Source organism: Portunus trituberculatus, chromosome 37 (genome assembly GCF_017591435.1).
Source record: "Portunus trituberculatus isolate SZX2019 chromosome 37, ASM1759143v1, whole genome shotgun sequence".
Taxonomy (NCBI): domain Eukaryota; kingdom Metazoa; phylum Arthropoda; class Malacostraca; order Decapoda; family Portunidae; genus Portunus; species Portunus trituberculatus.
This window is the reverse complement of record NC_059291.1, coordinates 16,604,040-16,621,174: the sequence shown is the minus strand read 5'-3', so window position 1 is coordinate 16,621,174 and position 17,135 is coordinate 16,604,040. Positions and strand designations below refer to the sequence as shown.

Sequence of the window (17,135 nt, the reverse complement as noted above, 5' to 3'; positions counted from 1 at the left end):
AGAAACAATAGAAAGGTTAAAAGGAGAGAATGGGATGGTGGAAGACCCAAAAGTATGGCAGAACTGTTAAATAGTAAATTTCATGAGGTCTTTACTAAGGAATCCAAATTTGAAAGACCACAAGGTAATAGAGAGACTGTCTATATGAAAGAGATTAAAGTAACCAAGCTTGAAATAAAAAAGTTGATGACGGAATTGGATGAGGAAAAGGCAATGGGATCGGATGAAGTCTCAGGCAGAATACTGAAAGAATGTAGGGAAGAACTAGCAAGTCCAATATACAACATCATAAAATGCTCAATAGAAAATGGAACAGTGCCAGTGGAGTGGAAAAGAGCTGAGGTGGTTCCCATATATAAGAGCGGAAGGAAGGAAGAACCTTTAAATTACAGGCCGGTATCACTAACTAGTGTAATATGCAAGATGTGTGAAAAAGTAATAAAGAAGCAATGGATCAAGTTTCTTGAAGACAAAAAAATATTATCAAATAGCCAATTTGGTTTTAGAAAAGGTCGGTCATGTGTGACAAATTTATTGAGTTTCTACTCTAGAATAGTTGATAAAGTACAAGAGAGAGAGGGATGGATTGACTGTATTTATTTAGATCTAAAAAAGGCTTTTGATAAAGTGCCACATGAAAGATTACTATGGAAGTTAGAGGAGAAGGGTGGCTTAAAAGGAAGCACATTGAGATGGATGAAGAATTACTTAAGGGGGAGAGAAATAAGGACGATAGTTAAAGATATGAAGTCCAAGTGGAGAACAGTAGACAGCGGAGTGCCACAGGGTCAGTATTGGCACCAATACTTTTTCTCGTATATATAAATGACATGCCAGAGGGAGTGAACAGCTACATAAATCTGTTTGTGGACGATGCGAAACTGTGCAGAGTCATTAAACAAAAGAGGATTGTGAAATACTACAGGAAGACTTAAACAAGATCTGGAAATGGAGCAAAAAATGGGAGATGGAATTCAATGTGGACAAAAGCCATGTCATGGAAATGGGAAAAAGTGAAAGACGACCAGTGGGAATCTATAAGATGGGAGATGGAGTAGAACTAGAAAAAGTAAAAAAGGAAAAGGACTTGGGAGTGACAATGGAAGAAAATAATCAACCGGTTAGCCATATTGATAGAATTTTCAGAGAGACGTATAATTTGCTAAGGAATATTGGAGTAGCATTTCACTATATGGACAAGGAAATGATGAAGAAATTGATAAGTACTAAAATAAGACCTAGATTGGAATATGCAGGAGTTGTGTGGACTCCCATAAAAAGAAACACATAAGAAAATTAGAGACTACAAAAATGGCTACAAGAATGGTTCCAGAATTTAAAGGGATAGCATATGAGGAGAGACTAAAGGCAATGGATCTACCAACCTTGGAGCAGAGAAGAGAGAGAGGGGATCTGATACAAGTTTATAAATTGATAAACGGAATGGATGAAGTGGATAATGAGAAACTGATCCTGAGAGAAGAATATGACTTTAGAAGCACAAGATCGCATAGTAAGAAACTAAGGAAGGGACGATGTCTGAGAGATGTTAAAAATTTAGTTTCCATAAAGATGTGTTGAGACTTGGAACAGTTTGAGTGAGGAAGTGGTATCAGCAAAGATTGTACATAGTTTTAAAGAAAAATTGGATATGTGTAGATATGGAGACGGGACCACACGAGCATAAAGCCCAGGCCCTGTAAAACTACAACTAGGTAAATACACACACACAGAACAGCATTGAAGGAATATGAACAGAGGGTGATGGAAAACTGTGATAGTGACCCAAAAATGTTTTACAAATTCATAAATGGGAAACTAAATAAAAGGGAGGCAATAGAAAAGGTAAAAAATGGGGAAGAAGTATATGAAGATGCTGGAGATATAGCTGAAATTTTGAACGACAACTTTTGCAAAGTGTTTACAAAGGAGGAGCATTTTATGGGAGGAAGGCCTACGGAAATAAAGCAAATGCAGGACATCATGCTTACTAAGGAAGATGTAAGGAAAATTATAAGCAATCTGGATATTAATAAATCAATGGGGCCTGATGGCATATCTGGGAGATTGCTAAATGAATTTAAGGATCAATTGTTGAACCCCGTATTTGATATTGTGGAAACCTCCATATGAACAGGATTAGTCCCGAAAGAGTGGAAAAGAGCTGACATTGTGCCTATATATAAGAATGGTAGTAGAATGGAACCGCTAAATTATAGACCAGTATCGTTGACTAGTATATTGTGCAAGGTATGTAATTAAAGCTAAGTGGAGTGAGTATCTAGAAAGTGAAAACATTCTGAGTGAAAGGCAGTTTGGTTTCAGAAAAGGAAGATCGTGTGTATCCAATTTATTATGTTTTTATTCAAGAGTGACTGACATACTACAACATAGAGAGGGATGGATGGATGCTATCTACCTGGACTTGAGAAAGGCCTTTGATAAAGTACCACACAATAGACTGATGTGGAAACTAAAGATGACTGGCGGAGTAAAGGATAAACTAGCAAAATGGATGGAAAATTACTTAATGGGAAGAGAAATGAGAACAGAGATGAGAGGAAGGAAGTCCGAGTGAAGAAAGTAACCAGTGGAGTTCCACATGGGTCAGTGCTGGGTCCCATCATGTTTTTGATTTATGTTAATGATATGCCAGTAGGAATTGATAATTATATGAACATGTTTGCGGACGATACTAAAATTATGAGGAGAGTAAAGAATGTGGAAGATTGTAACAAGTTACAGGAAGATCTTGATAAAATATATGAGTGGAGTATGGAGTGGCAGATGGAATTTAATATAGACAAGACCCATGTTATGAAAATGGGAAGAAGTAGATACAGACCAAACAGGGATTACAGGCTGGGTGATGATAAAATTAAAGAGACCAATGAGGAGAAAGACTTAGGAGTAACCGTGCAAAACACTTTGTCACCGGAGAAACACATTAACAAGATTTTTGGGAAAACATACAACATGCTTCAAAATATTGGCCTTGCATTCCACTACATAGATGAAGGAATGATGAAGAAGATATTATGTACCTTAATAAGACCCCAGCTAGAATATGCATCATGTGTCTGGTCACCGCATATGAAGAAAAATGTGAAAAAAGTAGAAAGGGTACAAAGGCTGGCAACAAGGATGGTACCAGGACTCAGGGAGTTAGACTATGAGGAAAGACTGAGGAAGATGGGGCTGACCACATTAGAAGAGAGAAAAACAAGAGGAGACATGATAACTATGTATAAATTGGTGAACAAGATTGACATACTGGATAGAGAGTTGATAAAGGTGACCACAAGTAATCATCTCCGAGGACATGGAAAAAAGATAATAAAGGACATCTGTCTAAATGACCTGAGAAAATACAGTTTCCCGCATCGTAGCATTGATAATTGGAATAAACTGAGCAGTCATGTCGTTGATGCAGTGTGTGTCAATCAGATGAAAGAGAGATATGACAGGAATGGACAAGGAGACAGGACACAGAGAGCTTAGCTTGGGCCCTGTAATACACAAATAGGTAAATACAAATAGGTAAATACACGCACACACAAGGTGTGCTAGGGCAAAGGAGAAAAGAGATGGAGCATGGAAAAGGTGGAGGAAAAATAGAAATCCAGTAAATAAGGGAAACTTCAAGGCAGCAAGAAATGAATATGTTAAGGTGAGGAAGGAAGAGGAAAAGAACTTTGAAAAGGACATTGTTGAAAAATGTAAGGAGCAACCAAAATTGTTATACAGAATCATAAATCGAAAAATTAGGCAAAAAGAAATAATAGAAAGGTTAAAAGGAGAGAATGGGATGGTGGAAGACCCAAAAAGTATGGCAGAACTATTAAATAATAAATTCCAGGAGGTCTTTACTAAGGAATCCAAATTTGAAAGGCCACAGGGTAATAGAGAGACAGTCTATATGAAAGATATTAAAGTAACCAAGCTTGAAATAAAAGAGTTAAAGAAGGAACTGGATGAAGAGAAGGCAATGGGACCGGATGAAGTCTCAGGCAAAATACTGAAAGAATGTAGGGAAGAACTAGCAAGTCCTATATACAACATCATAAAATGCTCAATAGAAAATGGAATAGTACCAGTAGAATGGAAAAGAGCTGAGGTGGTTCCCATAGAGTTACAGTAAGTACATTTTTTTTAGTGTAAGAGGGGAGAACTAGCGAAGGGCAACAAAAACAACTAAACAAAAAGGCCCACTTAGGTGCCACTACCTGAACATGGCTGAAAGTGTTAGTCATGAGAATAGGACAAATGTTTTGAAACTTCCATCTTAAGCAAGTAAGGATTTTCAGAGTTTACCAGAGAAAGGAATGAATGATTAAGAGTACTGATTAACTCCTGCATTAGGGAGTGGACAGATTAGGAATGAGAGAAAGAAGAAAGTCTTCTGCAGTGAGGCCATTGGAGGAGAGGAACCATGCAGTAAGATTAGAAGAGCAGTTAGCACAAAAATTGTGGTAAAAAATAGCAAGACGTGCAATATTGCGGCAATGAGAAAACGGCTGATAATATGTTGGAGTTTGATGGTGCTTATACCACACACATTTACTTTGTATCATTATGTCATTAATTTCATACTATGTTGTTATTATTATAACATTCTTATATATAGTCATTTGTTAGTATAGTTCATAAATATTACGCCTCTGTTTCCCACACACCACGCTATTTCCACTCACTCGTGGCATCCCTCAGTCGTGGGCCTGCAGCCAGCCTGCACTCACATACTCCCGTTCGATCCACCTTGTGACTTTGTAACAACCTTTTCTTTAATAGATCCTGACTACCTATGCCTTGTTTGGCCACACCTTCTACAATGTGGACCAGTGGTATCCACACCACTACAAGAGGAGAGGAATTGATAAGACAAAAAGCTTTTGCTTCCATCCTATCTAATAAAACAGTATGAATGGAACCCCAACATGCATACAAAGAGTACTCCATACATGGGTAGATAAGGCCCATGTATAGACTTAGCAGAAGACTTTTTTTTTTTTATGGCCTACATAGTATATGTGGGAAGCGCTGTTAAGCTTCCACCCATTAGTGGTGCAGGCAATTTTACTTATAGCAGTACCCATATTAGGGCCCATATCACCACCCAAGCGAATCACCTTAGGAGTAACCACCTAGAACTTGGGTATCATGGTAACATGTAAGTAACTTTAAACCACTCGACAAATGGCATAACTTCAGAGCGGTATGTGGTGGGATTCAAACCTATGCTTGGACGTCTGCCCAATCCCACACTTTCTACTTTATCCACTACGCCACCACCTCCCTAAAGGGTGGGGGGGATAAGAACAACTGGCAGAAATGACTCAGAATGCCAAACTTCATATCTGTTTTAGCTAGGGAAGAAATGTGGAGTTTCCAGTTTAGATTATAAGTAAAGGACAGACTAAAGATCTTCAGAGTAGAAGAGGGGAACAGTAGAGTGTCATTGAAGAAGAGGAGGATACTTGTTTGAAAGGTTATATTATGTTGATAGATCTCTTCATAATATTTCACCCTCAGAGTTGAAGGAAAGGTATGGAAGGACATCACACAGCATTATGAAGGCTGAGCATGCCATATGATAGGAAATAAATTCTTTTGTGGTAACTCATGTCTTTTCCTGTCATGTATATATGCACAATGATAATAAACTTCTGGCAACTTTACTCATCTCCCTTTCCCCTGCTAATGCTTTACAAAATACTTTTTGTACAATGAACACAATTTCTGTTGTTTTCTTTTATGGTTATATCTACCTGTCATTGTTAATCTTTCATGTATTTCAGTTAGCAATGCCACTTAACAGTGCACCAGAGGTTGGACCCCTGCATGAAATGTAAATTTTCTTAGTTTTTTTTCTCTTTTCTCCTTTCTAATAAAGTGTTCCCAAAAGCATTATTCATTGAAACTGCAACACAACCATCAATTTAAAGGTATGTATTTTGATAAAGGAGTAAAGTGCATGGGGTTGGGGTGAGACAGAAGTCAACTTTTCAACAAGTTGGAACATATTACGGCCAGATTCTTAAACAGTATCTTCCACCTTCCACGAAGGCTACACAGCGATGCAGCCTTTGCAGTAGTCCTATTCTTCAATAGTGTCCTCCCTTCCTCACTCCCTTCGGTCTCGAAGGTAACAGAGGTATTGTGTTGGTAAACTTGCGCATATCTCTTGTCCGGGAAATTATAAAATTATTAATTAAACGTGATTTGTGGCATGATATCATATACCAGGAATATTATCCCATATTCATACATTTATTTTTAATGCATCTAACGAAATAAACATTGAGTATACTTTGGTGGTAGTTGGTAGCAGTGTTTGTTTACCATCACCTCAGCTGCCAGACACGCAGTCCTGACTTGACCAGTACAGACCATGCTGCCTCACCATTTCACCACAGGCAACTTAGAAAATTTTACAAAAAGAACCAGCCCTATTATTGCTGCAGAGCATGATTTATTAGTAGACTTGGTGAGCCAGGAAAAATGTTTCTAAATAAAAGCACAGATGGTCGTATAGTGACGTTAACACAGGAGAATTGCCACCTTCAGCTATGTAGGCTATAGGAAGAGGGCAGTCCACCAGCTATCTACATAAATGGGTACTTATCAAGCAATAAAGACATGCAACTGGTCTTAAGCTCAGTAGAAATCTGATAGAAAACTTGGGAGATGGAGATGTGGTGACTGAAGCTGGCAGTGGTGGTGATGTTTGTTGATAGTTGTTGTTCCTACTTACTGGGTTTGGTTCCAATCATAACTTTTGTAAAGTAGACTATTTGAATGATAACCTATATATTTTTATGTTTCTAAAATCAATTAGTTCACAAAAATCTAATAATAGTAGGTATTTAGGCAAATTTATGCAAAGGTAATGGGTCTTGGATCACCTTCCCACTGAAGGTAAATCCTGCCTGGCTGCAGGAAGGTAGTGTTCACTCTTAAGAATACTGATTTCTCCCGGACAGTAACCTTCAAGTGACGAACGTGGAAGGTAGTGTTTAAGAATCCAACCGTAAGCATTTTTCAGCTTTCAATACTGTGAGTTGAGTGGTGTACTTATGAAACCAAGCAAGTGCAAAACTTGAAATGAGGGTGTAATTAAATTGTTATGACATTGAAAGTAATAGAAGCTGCTTTGTAGTAGAAACAGTAGTAATAGAAGTAGTACTGATATATTGAACCACTGACACTCCTCCAGTGTGGATCAAGTCTTCTCTCCCTCTAGAGGCCAGGAAGCACAGATGTGAGGGATTTCTTCTAAATGTCTTTGTGAATGTCTTGTCTCATTTAAATAATTCTAAGGGAGATGTCATCCATGTATCATATGAAAAAATAGTCTCCACATGTGATAAATGGAGTAGAGTAAGATATAATTGAAGATTTATCAAAAAAGAAAAAAAGAAATAAAACTAATGAAACACGAGGCCTTCATGTGAGATTTTCAAAACCAATTTTTATAATAGACATGGCAAATGAAAAGAAAAAAAAAATCAGGAAAGATACACAAACTTGGAAATATTTGGAAAGAGCATAGGGCATATATGGATAGAAGTAAGATAAAGAAGGGAAAAACTCGGTGTCTTTATCCAACACTGTACAGGTAAGTAAACAGAACAAGGAAGAAAGTAGGAGTAAACTAAAGTTGGAGAGATGCTGGAGGGAAAAACCATAATCATATGAAACAAAAGATTATATAAAATTTATTCCACAAAATAAAAAAAATTAAGAGAAAAAATCATTTACCTTCTTCTTTCTATTCCTTCTATCTATTTTATACTGTTTTTTTTTCTTTTTTTATCTTCATTAACTGGTACACTTATTTGTGGTAGGTATCTTTTTTCATATGTCTCCCTTCTTCCTCACTGTTCTGTAATCCCTTCCTTTTTTCACAGTAGCACCACATTTTGTTGCATTCAACAATATATTTCTGCATCTCAAATCTTCAATTTTATTTATCTATTCACTTTTTTAAAATTCAATTCATATTTTTTATTACCTCCTCAGCAGCACAGTCACTCTTATTCTATCACCTATAAATCTTTGTTTTGATTCCAACATTCAATGTTGATGTATAGCAAAAATTTGTTTATCTGACAAGCAGGGGACCAGGGGTGTGGTGGATTAATAGTTTCATTGGATTATCAGGATATACACCTGATAAATTCCACCACACTAGGACCTCCATATAATTTTTGACAATTTTTTGTTGCACATATATAACAATTTTATCACACTGCTTGTTTCTCTGGTGAGACAAGTAGTGAATTGATTGATATTTAACATCATTCCTATTGCTAATTAACAGTTTTCAAATTATGACTTTTAACTTATACCTACCTCTTATCAACCAATAATCTTCAGAAATCTATGAAAAATCTAGTTTTTTTGGGTGCAGAAACATTAAATTGAGTTTGTAAAAAAGGTTGGAAATCAAAACCACACACAAAATCTCGTAAAATACATAAATTACACCTTTGATGGCAGCAGTGGCTGCTGCTGCTGTGTTATTGGTTTGCAACATTGCCAACACTTTGCTACGTCAATTTGTTTTACGTAGTAGTCTTTTTTTTACCCTCATTTTTTTTTTTTTTTTTGTATTGTCAGGTCGAGGTTGGGTTGGGTTACAGGATATTACATGTCTCGCCAGAAAAAAACATAAGCCACATGAGACAGTCATTTGTTGGATGAAATTGAAAACTGACCATAGCTTCCTACGCAAATGACGTTACACTCACATGCACACATGAAAACATAGACGCATCCTCTAACCTCTTATAAACTTTCAAGTTCAAGTCTTTTGCACCACAAATAGACTTAACATACCTAACAAATCAAAAAGCTCTCTTCTCATGAGTAATAATCACCCACACCAATTTATCCCACCACTCACTATAAAAAATAATGCGATTCCTCACATGCAAGTATTTAATATCCTGGACATACATAATACTTTCCTGTCATTCAAACATCATATCTGTTTATAGAAATTCATTATTGTTATGGACTCATTAGATATTGGAGTGTTGGTAGAAGTGACTTCTTCCATCCCTCACTGCTAGGATGCATCTGGTGCCTGGTTTAAATTCAAGCAGAGACCTAATTCTGACTGTAAATCAATTTTTCACTCCAACTTTAAAAATCTGGACTACTGGGATATTTGAATTATCAGTGTTTAGATTAATGGATTTTTACTGTAGTAAAATTTCCCTTTCACAGCATCTCCTTATTAGTAAAATATGAATGCAAGTCTTCATAGTTGCATATTTCCTTTTAATATGACCCTAACAAATAAGGTATACATTATATGGTGGTGTGTGTAAAAAATTTTGGGATAAGATCAATAAGATTATATTCTAAAGGAGACCACAACATTCTCTTGCAGAAAGTGTACATATATCAACAACACACAGCAGCTTTTATTACTGTAGTTATAGATATGCCTTCTTTATTCAGGTATCACACTTCTCCTCTTGGTCCTAACAGGAGCACTGACATGCTTGAAACTCTCCCATCAAACAGCAAATTTAATTTACACTGACATTTCTACTTTATATATATATATATATATATATATATATATATATATATATATATATATATATATACAGGGTGATTCACGAGTTTCTCTGGAAAATTTAACTACTGCAAGTTTACACAATTCTAAGCAGAAAATACTCTATAAGTATAGGTGTTTTCTGCAATGATTAACATGTGGGAGGAATTTTAGATTTCAATCCAGACGGGAGGATAGCCACTAGCAAGCAGCTAGCTCCCGCCACCCCTTCGCGACCTTGAAACCACTTAGTTGCCAAGCTGCTGATTTCTCTTAATTTTTACTAGCATTCTTTCAGTCTGAATTAAAGTTTTTTTTTTAATTATCACCAAGTATGTGATCAATTGTTCTAGGGAACTATGCCACTTTTTCATGGAATAGGCTTTGCGGACACCTAAAGTATTATTGACAGCTATAAACATTGTACGATGGCATTATGATGGATACCTCTTAAAAAAAAATGCACCTTGACTTTTACCTCATAGGTGGTGTGGAAAAAAAAAGTCTAATACAGAAGAATATTGTTGAACAGTTACTGGTGTGATCAGTAGTGTGGCATTGCAAGTGTAGCCTAGCCTAGCACAGATGTCTCGCCACACTGAATACGTCTTCAAGAATATTTCAACACAATCCCTGTCACGCATGAGAATAACAATGCAACACACCTGATAATAATAATAATAATAATAATAATAATAATAAAAAAATAAATAAATAACTTTAATTCAGACTGAAAGAATGCTAGTAAAAATTAAGAGAAAACAGCAACTTTGCAACTAAGTGGTTTCAAGGTCGCGAAGGGGTGGCTAGCTGCTTGCTAGTGGCTATCCTCCCGTCTGGATTGAAATCTAAAATTCCTCCCACATGTTAACCATTGCAGAAAACACCTATACTTATAGAGTATTTTCTGCTTAGAATTGTGTAAACTTGTAGCAGTTAAATTTTCCAGAGAAACTCGTGAATCACCCTGTATATATATATATATATATATATATATATATATATATATATATATATATATATATATATATATATATATATATATCATAATGAGAGATTGCATTACTTTAGTTGCAATAAATGGAACACCCATGAAACTGCTGTAAAGAAATGAGTCAGTTAATAAGTTAGTATAGGATAAAAGTGAGACAAGTGCTGAAGCCACTTACTAGAGAGGTCATCATCAAGGGGCAAGTCTTCATTGCTCAAGTCCATGTTGGGCACCTGTGCCAGGCTCATGCGGCCAGGTGAAGTCATGGATTTGCTGCTATTTGGAAAGACATACTTGTGCCTCTTTCCACCCTTGCTTGGTTTGAGGCCTGCTGCCTTAGCTGTCTTCATCAGAGTCTTCTTAGCAAATCCACTGATAATGAAAGAATAGCTATCTTAAGATGGGAATAGCAGATGATGATGCTACAAAAATAGCTAATAGATAATCTTTGGTAGTTTCACACAAAGGAATATTACTGACCGGAGAGTACCATAGCCTGGTTTGTCTTTTTGTTGTCTGCTGGGTGTCTGAGGAACATGGCAGTGGCCCACAAAGGCAAACAGATGCAGAATAGTTGGAGGATGGCGGAGCCGATTTATCAATTTTCTCATTGCCTCTATGCTTTCTTGGGGAACTTCCTCATCAAAGGCCACTTTGATGAGCTGTAGAAAAATCAATGAATGAGGATGGGAAATTTTACAATTATGAATAAAGGAAACTCTAATGGAAACATGGCATTTGAAGATAAGATCATTAAATTATCTTTTCCAGGCAGTATGATGGACAAGCACATGAAACAATGCAAACATAAGATAAGCTAAATCTTGCCTGGAAAGTGTTGGACCTGATCTGCAGCCCCTCATTAAGCCACTGGTCCATGGGTCCTGGATGCTGACTGGCTGGCACCCTCTTCTCCCGAGTGATGGATGTGACAGGCATTGACCGTACCACCACCTGCTCACATGCTGCAAGCACACAAACAGTTAAGGATCTCTGGATTACATAGAAGCTGATACATAAAATCTATTCATATTTACCTATCATGTTTTTTAGCAGCTAATAAGGCATAGCATGCCACATCATACTAATACCATGAGAGGGCAAAAAAGCTCTTTTCCAAAATGAAAGAGATTGATTGCTAGTCAACATAATGCAAAAATCTTAATAATGCTTGTTACATAGGCCTCCTTAATCTGATCATGAAAACTGCACGAAGTAACCAAGAGAAACAGCATTACTAGACACTAGGAATTTTTGTAGTTTATAAAAGAATTGAATCATATTTCTACTGTTGACTCAACACTGCAGCAAAACAAGAGCTACAAACCATATGGGTCAGTGGGGAGACCCTTGAAGATGAGTCTGTAGTTAGTGAGGAAGAGTGCTCCTTCAGCTGGAAGCAGAATGGGACCTCCAACATGACCACCAGTAGACTCTTCCCGACCATCTTGTAGCAGGTAAACCCGCAAGCCCTCATACATGACCTCTTCTCCAGGCACCAGTGAGGGCAGCAGGATCTTGGGCTGTAACATAACAGTGGAAATTATCTTGTGCTTCTTATTCAGGTACTATCAATAAGAGAGGGATGGACACTGGGAATATTGAAACCATGCACAACCTTTACAATCTTGTACAATGGTAATGTTCAATGATTATTGGTATGTATTAGTTTGGTGATGAGAACAGATATATTGATGGATTTGGTATTTTGAAAGGATAGTGTAATAACTGAATTAGAGTTCTAAACATAGCTGACAATTATAGAACCAAAAAATAATGTGGATAAAGTGTTGTAGAAAAACTTTCATGATCAAAGCCTGCATAGAGAATCTGTGACTTTGTAGCCCAAAAGATCACAATTAGGTGTGAACAAGGCTGATATACAGACACTTACAGAGCTTTTAAACATGATGATTTCCTTATCTCTTTTCCTTGTTTCATTATAAACAATCATTTTGTATCATTGCCAACTTATTTGTCTTTCAGTTTGAAAGTGGACAATATTTCTCTCAACAAATTATATCTTTCTCTATAATACACCACTACCATAACAAATGTCAAGTAGTACTATGAAACAAGTTTTATTTTTTTCCTTTTTTGTTTCAATTCTCATGTTTATGGATATCACATAACATGATGCTAATTTCCCCCTAAGTAATTTAAATCATCTTGATTGATTCATCCTTTGAATATTTATTTCTTGAATTATCTGCTTCTTAAGATAACTTGTTTTCTAAGTAACACGATTATCCATAAACTCTCCAAAACTAGGTAGTACAACACAGCCTGTACTGGCAAGGAAGCTAAAGCATGGAAGCAATATATTTTCAAAAGCTTGTCTAGCCTTTTGGTTGTACCTCTGATTTCTCATTACAGTTAACAACAGCAACTCCTTGTCTGACTATTATAGTAAATAAAATCCATTAACTGACTGGCAAAACATTAAAGAATAATATTGTTTTTTATCCTCAATGTCAGGATCATTCGTAAAAAAATGTTAATCAACATTTTAATTTGGTATACTTTTCAAGAATAACATAACCTTTGCAAATCTGAAAAACTGGAAGAGACAATTGCACATCTTGTTTCCATTAATGCACGCAGTGGCAGATTGTAGAAGTGGACAACACATAAGCCACATAATCCAATTTTGGCAAATTATTAGGACAAAAGCACACAAGGCTTCTTCTGCAGAAAAACCATGAGCTTTCAACTCTAACACAGCCTTTCTCACCTTCACCTTCACAGTTACAGCAGTCTTAGGATGAAATAGCTTATACACACTTTTCTTCACTCCTTTCAAAGTACCATGAATCTTCTGGCCAGGAAGTACATATGCAGGAGTCTCAGATAGCCTGTATTGCTCACTCCCATCATTGTTTTTCTTAGGTATAGAATAAATAGGATGATCAACAAGTATTTTCCTATCATATAAGTGCACGTGACATTTTCCAAACAGTGATAGTTCATATACTGAAGAGTACAAATTTGGAACTATTTGTTTTTGTAGTTTTGCAAGGTTAAATTGAACCAACAAACATTTGTTTCAACCCTGTAAATCTTTGTAACCTGCATGACCAAAATAAAGACCAGGGGATGAATTTATTTAAAGGATGAAAAATTTGAAGGATAAATATTCATGAGATGGATACCTAAAGGTGAACATATAAGGACAATTCACCTGGAAACAAATCACCCTGGAACCACATAATTTTAGATGTAGGGTTATGGGAAGGTACAACAGATGGATTTTTTAAGTGTTAATGGCAGATTTATAAAACAAACAAGGACTGAAGATCATGAAAAGAAAACTGCTTAAAAGAACATAAAAGACATTAAGACAAAAAATTACGAGAACTGACAAACATATGATCAATGAACATCACATATTCAAACACTATGTAAGGAATGACAGTTCCACATAAAGGAGCCTGTATGGATAACAGACTTCACAGGCACACAAACATCCCCAGCAGAGGCACGCAGAAACCCACAGGTCAGCCCAAGCAAACAAATGGCCTCTCTCCTGACAACTCACCTGGCCATACACAATCTCTGTGTACCTGGGGTCTGGCTCGTAAGTGCCATCTACACTTTGTCTATATGCATCACGTCTGATGAATATTGTTGACTATGGGAACCAAAGCCAATCAAGTTAATGATGAGCTGAAAACTCTCACAAGATTCAATTTTTGAGTGAAAAAACTGCTTCAATGACTGAAAAATACTTCAAATTCTTCCTAACGTGAATCAAATTGGTAAAAACAAGTCATCTGCATTATATTTACCAAACAAAAGAAAAGGTCAAATATAGCACTAAAATTTAGGAATAATAAATTAATCCAAATAATATTTTCCATATATAATTTCTTTAATGTGATAACCACAATATTCACCTTCTGAATTGGTGGCAGCCTCTTGGACTCCTTGTAGACAGCATCAAGGGTCTCCACATGCATGGCCACCACCCCAGGGATCATCTGATGAAGTGACTTTATGTGCTCCTCTGCAGAGATAAAAATGCCTTGTGTCACCTTAATAGAGTAATATCAAATGTTTGTTCTCTATCAATAGTATAGAATCTTTGCTACTTCTTCAGAGGTCAAACTTTTAAAACTTTTATATTCTTACACACACAAAAGAGATACCTTATATTTTTGGGGTATATAAGATTGCACTTGAATCATCCTACAAAAGATACAAAAAAGTATGTCTTCCTGTACACCATATATAAAAACAATTATCTTAAAATTGTATGCATGATACTACTGTAATGTTAATGTGAACTGTTTTGACTTTATATTATGATTTAAGGAAGTTAAACAATAAAACAAAAATCCATTTTGAAAAATGCTCTGAAATGTACTACTGTTGAAAAGAGATGATTCTCTTCAGTTTGCAATGTTGTATAGCAAGAAAGTCAATACACTGGAAAAAAAGTTGGTGTATCTAATCAAAAGAAAGATTATATAAAGAAGATTGATGGACAGCCCAATTACACAGTGGCACTGCAAGGCTAGGGTTTGGTTAGGTCTAGGAAAATTATTGTACCACACATTGCCTATCCATAATTTTACACCTTCATTTATTCATTCTTATTCAAGAAAATGTATGAAAGTACCTGGTTGAAATTTTATTCTAGGTTTAATTTGCCCTTGAAAATGAAGAAGATATTTTATAGACTATCTATATATTACTGTCTGAGTTGTTTGGTAGTTTAGGTATCATCTTATACTTTTAAAAGGTATCTTCTTATACTTTTACGAGGGAGGTATCAAAACATTTGTTCCTTAATTTTGGCTAACTCTTTACTTTTCTTTTAGGGAAACCAACACTCAATTGGGCCTTTTTTTATATTTTGTTGCCCTTGGCTGGCTTCTCCCCTCCATCTATATATTACTGTCTGAGTTGTTTGGTAGTTTAGGTATCATCTTATACTTTTAAAAGGTATCTTCTTATACTTTTACGAGGGAGGTATCAAAACATTTGTTCCTTAATTTTGGCTAACTCTTTACTTTTCTTTTAGGGAAACCAACACTCAATTGGGCCTTTTTTTATATTTTGTTGCCCTTGGCTGGCTTCTCCCCTCATTAAAAAAAAAAAAAAAAACTATCAGTTAAAACCATTAAGCTCAAACAAAAATTTAGGGATAGTCTTATCTGAAAGTCATCTTATCTGGTAAATATATAGTAAGATTACTTAATTTCATATGATATCATGAAAACTAAATAAAACCACAAAAAAATGAATAAGATTTCTTAATTTGATAGTTTAATTTCTTTATAAGTGAAGGCTTGTAAATGCCTTACTGATAAATCTTGAGGTTTTAATAATTCATCACTATAAAGCAAATTTTACACCCATTTTTTTTTAATGCTCATTCTAAGCCAATTCCTTTTTTCTGTAAAATTTTTAACTATATCAACCTGTAATAATTAAAATAAACTGTCTTGATAAAGCTTACCTGTGACATTGCCTTCGGTGCACACCTTGTCCACAAACCTGGACACAAAGCGCACTACACTTGTCTCTCGGTCACTCTGCTCCTGGTCTTCAAACCCTGATTCCGCATCAAGACTGTCGCTCTCTGCCATACTGGAATGTGAAATATTTGATAAAAACTTCATCTTAATTTTAACAATGCCTTTTTTTCAAACTTTACTACAAGGAAATTATTTTAATTCACAATTACTAAAAAAATTAAGGGCAAGTCCATCCTATGCTTTAGAAGAGGACTTCTCTAAAAGGATTATATGAGTTTAGAATAAAACTTGAAAAAAATAAGAAAGATATGACTGTAAGGAGAGGTTGAAGCTTTTCTGCCACACCCACTACCTTGGGAGATATACCAATATAAAGCATAGTGTAAGGAAGATGGAGAAAACAGGAGAGGTCACCTGTTTGTTATGCTGTTGCTGGCATTATCTCGTTCATTGTAGGTTCGCCTGTGAACAGCTGCATTAATGTCTAAGGGTATCCTGAGATACACCATTCTGTTGGCATAGTGAATGGCCTGTGAGTACAGTGTGGACTCCTCCTGCTCCACCAGCTCACGCTGCTTTTCTGTGAATTAGAAGTGAAAATCTTAGACCAGTTGTTTTTAACCCAGGGTGTGTGCCCCCGTAGGGGGGAATAAAAAATTTCCAAAGGGGCATGAGCCCTTAGGAAAAAGCAGGAATTTCTCTGATTATATTTGTCATTCTCTTAATGAGAGCATGGTCAAGTAGTGGGGAGTTTATGAAAAATGCAAAAGTATCGCCTCTTCTTTAAAATCTTTGAGGGAATTGTATTCATAGATGCAAAGGAGGCATGGAGAGACAGACAAATTCCTAGAGGAGGCATGAAAGTAAAAAGATTAAGAATCACTGTCTTAGACTATTTGTAGAAAAGAGAAACCAAAATAGTACCCCTACTTTGTTAATGTCATTTTTTTTTATATGAGGGAAATCTGCCAAGGGCAATGATATATTAGAAAAAAAAGGCTCACTGGAACTGCAGGTTCCCTAAAAAGATTTGAAAGAATTAGCCAAAAGCCAAAGATAAATGTCTTAAAACCACCCTCTTAAAAGAAGT

At 36.0% G+C, this 17,135-nt stretch overlaps 1 protein-coding gene across 10 annotated transcripts in view; it reads right to left on the bottom strand.

The window, feature by feature from the left end:
* LOC123513844 (myotubularin-related protein 13-like) overlaps nucleotides 1-17,135 on the bottom strand; it is a 186,447-nt gene that overhangs the window by 78,021 nt on the left and 91,291 nt on the right. For 6 of the 10 annotated variants that reach the window (XM_045271246.1, XM_045271254.1, XM_045271253.1 and 3 more), the window contains 7 exons: nucleotides 16,460-16,625; nucleotides 16,027-16,157; nucleotides 14,459-14,568; nucleotides 11,890-12,085; nucleotides 11,391-11,527; nucleotides 11,043-11,224; nucleotides 10,741-10,934 (listed from right to left, as the gene is read on the bottom strand). In XM_045271246.1, the coding sequence (XP_045127181.1) occupies nucleotides 10,741-10,934; nucleotides 11,043-11,224; nucleotides 11,391-11,527; nucleotides 11,890-12,085; nucleotides 14,459-14,568; nucleotides 16,027-16,157; nucleotides 16,460-16,625 (1,116 nt within the window). Of the gene's footprint in view, nucleotides 1-10,740; nucleotides 10,935-11,042; nucleotides 11,225-11,390; nucleotides 11,528-11,889; nucleotides 12,086-14,100; nucleotides 14,194-14,458; nucleotides 14,569-16,026; nucleotides 16,158-16,459; nucleotides 16,626-17,135 lie in introns of all 10 variants that reach the window. The other 4 variants (XM_045271245.1, XM_045271244.1, XM_045271251.1 and 1 more) reach the window with 1 other exon arrangement.